This window comes from Platichthys flesus, chromosome 18 (genome assembly GCF_949316205.1).
Source record: "Platichthys flesus chromosome 18, fPlaFle2.1, whole genome shotgun sequence".
Taxonomy (NCBI): Eukaryota; Metazoa; Chordata; class Actinopteri; order Pleuronectiformes; family Pleuronectidae; genus Platichthys; species Platichthys flesus.
This window is the reverse complement of record NC_084962.1, coordinates 10,839,839-10,847,268: the sequence shown is the minus strand read 5'-3', so window position 1 is coordinate 10,847,268 and position 7,430 is coordinate 10,839,839. Positions and strand designations below refer to the sequence as shown.

General features: G+C 41.7%; 1 protein-coding gene across 1 annotated transcript; it reads left to right on the top strand.

The window, feature by feature from the left end:
- Positions 1-5,338: 5,338 nt before the first annotated feature.
- LOC133973920 (radial spoke head protein 9 homolog) lies at positions 5,339-7,265 on the top strand. Its single transcript, XM_062411994.1, has 5 exons — positions 5,339-5,538; positions 5,625-5,781; positions 6,356-6,485; positions 6,711-6,857; positions 7,087-7,265. The coding sequence occupies exons 1-5, from the start codon at positions 5,339-5,341 to the stop codon at positions 7,245-7,247; spliced, it is 795 nt and encodes a 264-aa protein (XP_062267978.1). The 3' UTR covers positions 7,248-7,265.
- Positions 7,266-7,430: the final 165 nt, after the last annotated feature.

The following is a 7,430-nucleotide window of genomic DNA, read 5'->3' as shown; positions in this document are numbered from 1 at the left end:
TATGTTTTACAAACAGTTTAAATATGAGCAAAAAAACGCAACTTCAGCTACAATAACATTACAAGGTTCTATTTAATCCAAATATCCAAAATCCAAATACGTCAGAGAACTCAGGCTTAAATACACCCTCAAATTCAATAAATAAAATAAAGTAGATTATAGTATTTATTAGAGGTGGATCCATCCCAACACCATGTGTACAACGTTCATTTTGAGAATGTGATTTGAAATTTCTCAGGCTGGGGAGCAGAGCGGTGTTTTTATTAGAGAGGTGATTGGAGAAACCGATATTTACTTTGGATTACATGGTGTTTGATTGAGTTTACAGTCGATAAAGGAAGTGTCAAGTCGACGGACACGCTGCCTTCAGCTGCAATCGGTCCCTTCTGTGTCTGTAATATGAAGCGTGAGATTCAATTTGTTCGTACAAAACATATTTACGAATCTTACTTTCGAACAGGAGATGGGAGGAGTAGAGAGGACTCGGTGCCAGTGGAGTAAAGACGGATGAATAGAAAGACAAATCAAAAACCAAGTGGAGCCATTTGTCCTTTATCCCTCCCCATCTGTCAGCAGGAGCTAAATAACCTTCTTATTTACCTGTGGTCAAAAACTCCCGCTAAGGGACGTGGAGCAAGCTGCAGATTTTTCGGCACATCCTCCTTCACTAAGTGAGTTAGTGATCTTGAGTGATACGTCCCCGTGCGTCCCGCTCCTTAAATGAGTTAGTATGTGTCTAGTGGCCGTGTTGCCCAGACACCTTGGTGATGGATGAGGCCCCGAGGAGATGGGCTGTAAAAAAGGCTGATTCTGGCACTCAAGGGTGAGATCACTTCCTCAATAAAGAAGCATTGTCCCGAATCATCACAGCCAGGTATGAATGCTGATGAGGGTATTAGACAGAGGAGAGCTGCTGTGTAAAAATAAATCAAATGAGCTGTTAGGTAATGTTGGGGCCCTTCTGATGCAGAGCGGCGACGTCGGGAGCCAAGGACTAAATATTCAAAAGAAGTGTTAAATCTTGAGTTAGTCCTCGTATGTTTTCTCTGCATCTGATACCCCACTCTGTCCTTGTTTGGTTGAAATGTCCTTTGATACTCAACTCACCCTGTATCATCTTTAAAAAAAAAAAAAAGTATTGTTGGGACGGATGTGATAATGGTGTCACTATGATTACAATCTTTTTCTTCAAACTTACTGAATTTCAAAAATGTCAGATCACATCCAAACATCCATCCATCAGCTGCACCATCTATCCTCTACGGTTCACAGGGGGCTGTAGAGCCAGCTGACATATGGCAATAGGTGGGGTCCCCAGCTTGTGTTGTATTATATTGAATTATTATAGTTTCCTTTATGCCGCCAGTTTCCGGATTCTAATCAATCGAGACACGCTGCAACATAGAAGCTCCATTCGAACTTTTAAATATTCAGCTCGATAAGGACGTTATGGTTTGACTGAATGTTTTGTCAGAGTGGTACAAATCAATAACTTTCGCCATTTTTGAAATGGTTTTTAATGGGTCGCTACCGTGTTTCCAGGGGCGGACTGGCCATCGGGAATACCGGGGACATCCCCGGTGGGCCGATGGCCGAAAATATAAATCCAACGGCCCATCACTATGATGTACCGGCCCACGCCCATCATCGCATCAGCCCTACAATGGTTGAAACAGCGGCACAAGCGTAATTTTCTCCAAGAGCTATACCTATCAATTCGCACTGACTGCTTTTATACTGCTACTCGCAATCGGTCTTCACACTCATGGTGACTATTTTTCGATTTTTTTTTAAGTGTCTTTTAATATGTGTTTTACAGACTTCGGAAGTCCAAAGTAAGAAAAGATCTCCACCTTATTAATAAACACCTCTAAATTGGTTCTTACACAGCCGAAGTGTAGAGAATTTGGATTTGCATACATACACGCAACGCGGCACCCAGTTATACGCATGCGCACAACCCATGAGGCCCAGGTGGGCCGCGCGCCGTGTATTGAGTGGGCCGGTCTGACAGAAACTCCCGGGCCACTTTTTTCCCCCAGTCCGCCCCTGCGTGTTTCCTTTAATAATAATTCATTATAATTGTTTATGTCCAGTTTGGTTTCTCTGCGCATCTTTGAATCTGTTCCCTTTTCCTTAATAAGAAATTAATAATGAATAAATAACAGTTCTCCTCTTTTTATCGGTTTCCAGACCTGTTTTGACGACACAAGTCACACTGGTGCACAGATGTCTTCGACTTCTCTTTAAGGTGAACGCAACGAAACTCTCTCACTCTCTTTCTATCTGATCATCTCAGAAGCCTCCATTGTCCAGTGCTGCTCGGTACGTCCTGTTTATCCAGCAACTTTTCTAGCAGAAGAAGAAAACATGACCACAGAGCAGTGAGATTCTTTTTCCGAATCGTCCTGATCCAACCTCCTAATTTTCTCGGCTCACGTTTAAAACTTTCATCTGACACAGTATTTCTGCTGCTCTACCTCCTGCCTGTCAATCTCGCTCATTCCCTCACAGCCAACGGACGACTGTACATGTACATGTTAAAGGACACTTGAAGACCACCAAGAGAGACGTGACTTATTGTTATAATTTTGTATTTAAACCTATTGGAACTGTTCTTCTTTGTCCTAAGAGGAGAGGCAACGGGTGTGTGTACAGTATCATTACACATGCATGCCTTCTTAGCATGATGTTGTTGTAATAAAAGCAGAGGCTCTGCCCTCATAGCCTCACAGGGAGTTCCTTATCTGATGCGAATGATTCATCCAACTGGAGGCTGCCTCACAACAACCCAGCCAGCTGCAGATGCGTGACGCCATCATGTGGTTACAGAGCACATTACAAGGCACTCGTCTATTCTTCCGCGGGCAATGATGCTGTTCTCTGTCCGTATCATATAACAGAGGTTTCTGTAAAAAAAAAAAAAAAAAATCATCATTCACCGTACAATTACAATATGATTACCTCCACCAAGGAGGTTATGTTTTCGTCTGTGTTTGTTGGGGTGATTGTCCATTAATGTCAGTATATGCGCGCAATAGAATTTCTGTGTCGGCTGGCTTGTCCGCAGTGATAAGATGGAATGAGTATTCGGAGGAAAAAGAAAAAAAAGTGATGGAGATGATACATATATACTGTTTGTGTAGATTTAAAAAAAAAATAGAAATGAGAAATGGTCATCCTATTTATTTCCTGAAAGTCTCAAATGTGCACACTCTGTCTACATATTCTTACACTCATAGTATATTATGTTATCTATTGTATAGTCAAATACTTATATTTATACCTCTACTATATAACATATCATATTATATCAGACTCTTTGTATATTCTTTGTATATAAAAGTCTATATACACATATTTATACATGTTTACATGTTATTATTATTATTATATTATTACTATTATTATTATATATACTGTTGCTGCCATTACTACTATATACTGCTATTATATTGGTATAATTACTATCATATATAAATATATATTATGTTATATTATATTATATACTGTACTATTTTTATATACTGTCTAACATAACATTACCATCATATCATCAGTTCTATTACCATCATCTTGCCACTGCACCTTATCTACCTATTTATCTTGTGTTTCTGTTTTTATTCTTTCTACCTACCTCAATATTTTTTTATTTTTGTTTTCTATTCTATTGTATTTAATTGTATTCAAATATACCGGCTGCTATGATGACTTAATTTCCCCTCGGGGATGAATACAGTAATCTATCTATCTATCTATCTATCTAAATGTTAAGTTAGTGCTGTTACTACAGACATTTATTAAATGTATATGATGGTTTTCAAATAAATTTAAAAAAATGCTACAGCTTCAAGGAACAATCCTACAAGCCTGTTGTTGTGGACCAAATGTGTCTGTTCACTTTGTGTTGGAGGGCAGCCTTACACATCAGGACTGATAAGGCCAGAGGGGGGGTCTCCCAGTACAGGCTGTAACAGTGGAAAGAGGAGCAGACCCTGATGAGGAGAAAACCCAGGCTACAACTGTAGAAGATGAGAGGGAAGTGGAGGCCGCGAGAGGAGAAGACAGACCAGACAGTGTTGCCTCCAAAACTGACAAGAAGCAGCCAGAGCTTCAATAACCCACTAAGGTAAAGAAGCACCCAGACTGAACCTCCTCCACGCAGCAACTTCTCTGCCACTGCTTATCAGTGAAAGATGTATGACGCATCCGTGGAGGAGCTGCAAAAACAAGAAACAAATAAAGAGAAGCAGAAAGCCACACTACCGAAGAGGGTGATGTTGATGGAGAGCGACGACCTCACCAAAGTAGGAAAAGCATCCACGATCTCTGACCCAATGATCCATCAAATTTCATTTGTTGACATAGCACACGATTTCAAAAGAAAAAATCCTGGATCTACCCCCGGATCCCAAACCACACAAAACATGAGTGGGTTCTTCTCTGACCTACAATCAAGTAATCATTACTTTTAAAAAATATCTTAATCTAAACAGTAAATATGTTTGATATTCAGTACGTATGTAGTCAGGGAGGTCCTGAACACAGGCATATCAGTCTCTCTCTGAACTTATTGAGCAAAGTGTTTTTACAGTACTTTGAAGTATGCTGAAATAATCTATTCCACAGTGAAAATGTTGGACTTTACTTTAGAAAACCTCCAAATATATTCAGTAAAAATCGTATTCGTGTATGTTCGGACAAGCAGGCTCTGGGGTTCTCACAGGAACCTCTGAGGTCACATACGAAAAATAAGTGCTTCCTTTTGGCAGCAGGTGGTGCTATTACTCTCACTAGATACAGACTTAAAGATCTGTTCAGGTCAAAAACACCTTTTCAGTGTTAGTGTTAGTTGAGTGATTTCCTCTTTTAACTCAGTGAGCTCCAGTTGATGTGCAGGTTTAATAAGTCCTTTCACATGAGTCCCATCCCAGCCAACGCCCTTATCCACATGTTCCTCAGCATCCTTTCTCTTATATGCAACTTTGGTTGGCTTCACTCCAGGTACCCTCTGAAAAATGTAACCCTGGGTAAAGTGACAATCGCTTGAAGTAACAATCGCACAGTGGAAGAGGCAATAACACTTACTCAACACGTCAACAGTAAGTTGAATGTTAAACTTAATCTTTAAACTGCCTTTGTTGTCACACTGTTTGGACTCCAAAGGCAGCTGGCTCTAAAGAGTGTGGCAACAAAGGCAGTTTAAAGAAGTACCTCTACGAGCTGCCAATGGCAGTGCCACGATTTGAGCTTGCCCTTACTGGACATAAACACTGTAGGGATTTTGAGATTCGTATTTAAGACACTTTAAAGAGGTTAAGTGAGAACGAGAGTAACGATGGATTCACAGTTGCTGTACCCGAGTGATCTGAATGATGAGCAGAGAGCCGCCCTGCAGACCTCCCTGGTGATTCTGCAGAAAAACTACAAGTTCCAGCGAGTCCTGCTCTGGGGCAAAGTGCTGGGGCTGAAGGCGGATTATTTTATTGCTCAGGGGAGAGGAGAGGATGAGATGAAGGATAGGAAGAATCTGTATAGGTGGGAGAATTTCGCCTGTGATTCAGTTTCATTCATTTGCTGTGTGGAGAAAAGCTGATTGTGTGTGTCATGGCTGTTCCCTCTAGCTTGAACTGTGTGGACTGGTTCCTGCTGCCCCCAGCCACAGCCCCTTTAATCGACCAAGTGTCCAGCGCTGCCAAGGGTCGCTTCACAGGAGACCCCTCACATGTGTACGAGCATCGGGACATCCACAGGCGAGGAGATGAAGAAGAGGAGGTAGTGGTGAGTATTGATATAAAGTAATAACAAAGATAAATGTGGGACCTAAATTAAACAGACAATAAAAGTAGGATTGCACTCAGCAGAGCACATACGTCCCCAAAGGCCCAGCAGTCACCTACAATTAAACAAGCCTTATAGCTTATGTCCAACTACATTACATTTCTAAACTACACATTGGTGGTACTGACAGGTTTCTAGCTCTATGTGTTACCATACAGCGGCTGAATGAACTACACCCCTAATAGAGCCACAATTAACTTCACCAGATTTAGATTTGTGTTGGATCAGCATGAAATTCCACACAGTCATAGATACCAACCCCCTAAATATGTTTCCTTTTTCATAAAGATTCCACATTCCACAACCAAATGTAATGGTTCTTCACTGACGCATCACCACACCCTCCCACTTAGGTCCACGGTAATCCGTCCAGTAGCTGTTGTGTAATGCTGCTAACAAACTATTAAACGCAGATGGCATGAAGAGAGTACAAAAGAGTCTTACTGGTGCACTTCTGTGATTCTTTCCTGTTGTTGATATCCGCACAGTCATGGAAGTCTGCTCTTGGTTTCAGACCAAAGTGAACGAGGAGATCAGGCTGGCAGTGACAGTTCATCACATCGAAGAGGAAGTGTCTGTGGTACCACGAGGTGCATTCGTCAAGAGTCCACACGGCCTGGTCCAGATCAACCGCAGCTTTTGCGGTAATAAGATTTTACTGTTTCACATCATGTGTGAGTCTAAGTCCCATTGTGTCCCAAGTGGTTTCATCAAGCCTTGTTAAAATGTGGTATTTATGTCAATTGTACCAATAGGTCAAATGGGTTAGGGTTTGGAAATGTTTCCTAATGTCTTTTCAAATATATTTGGTTAACTTGCACTTCTGTATCCAGTGTAAAAGGTTATTTCTCATGTGCATTGTTCCCCAGGTCTGTCTTACTCTGAATCGGGAAAACTCGACAGCTTCCTGCACTTCAGCGAACCAAAGAATCTGAAGAAGAAGAGCCTCCTAGAGACGAGTCAACTCAACCCAGCTATTGACTTCCTGGATGTGCTGAGTGATGACGTTCCTAAAGGTGAAGCCACAGAGCTCAGTTTACCCGACACCAAAACAAGCCGCCTTATGTTCCTTTATACAAATCAACAAAAAGGAATCCCTTGGCTGTTCCTGGAATGAGAAGGGCATATCTGTCTTGGAGTGATTTCCAAAGAAAACTCCAGTCGTCTACTTTACAGTCGGGGAACGTGACGTTGCAGCCTCTTGCATGTATCAACTGTTTACAAGCTTTCCGCCCTTGTCTGCAGGATCATGGAGTCTCCAGTTTGAATGTGGCAGCAAAGTGTGCGTGCTTCGCAGCCTGTTGTGGCTCGGCCTGACCTTCTACCACGTGCCCATGACGCCACAGCACGGATACATCTACATCGGTGATGGGGCCAAGAATTTGGACCTCGCCTTCATGCTGTAAAGAGACACTTATAGACGTATTCCAAGCTGCAGGTTTTTCATACATCTCCTCAAAACCAAAGTCTGCTCTATGCAGCATAGTGCACGACTTTTATCTTCTCTTAAAACAAATAAAATGTTCAGTCATGCACTTTGTGTCTACAGGCTTTCTCTTCTATTTAGTTCTCATGCATAAAGTTCCTAT

Coding starts and splice junctions, on each gene's coding strand:
- LOC133973920 (XM_062411994.1), top strand. CDS start 5,339: ATGGATTCACAGTTGCTGTACCCGAGTGATCTGAATGATGAGCAGAGA. Junction 5,539..5,624: donor GATAGGAAGAATCTGTATAG/GTGGGAGAATTT, acceptor TGTTCCCTCTAG/CTTGAACTGTGTGGACTGGT. Junction 5,782..6,355: donor ATGAAGAAGAGGAGGTAGTG/GTGAGTATTGAT, acceptor TCTTGGTTTCAG/ACCAAAGTGAACGAGGAGAT.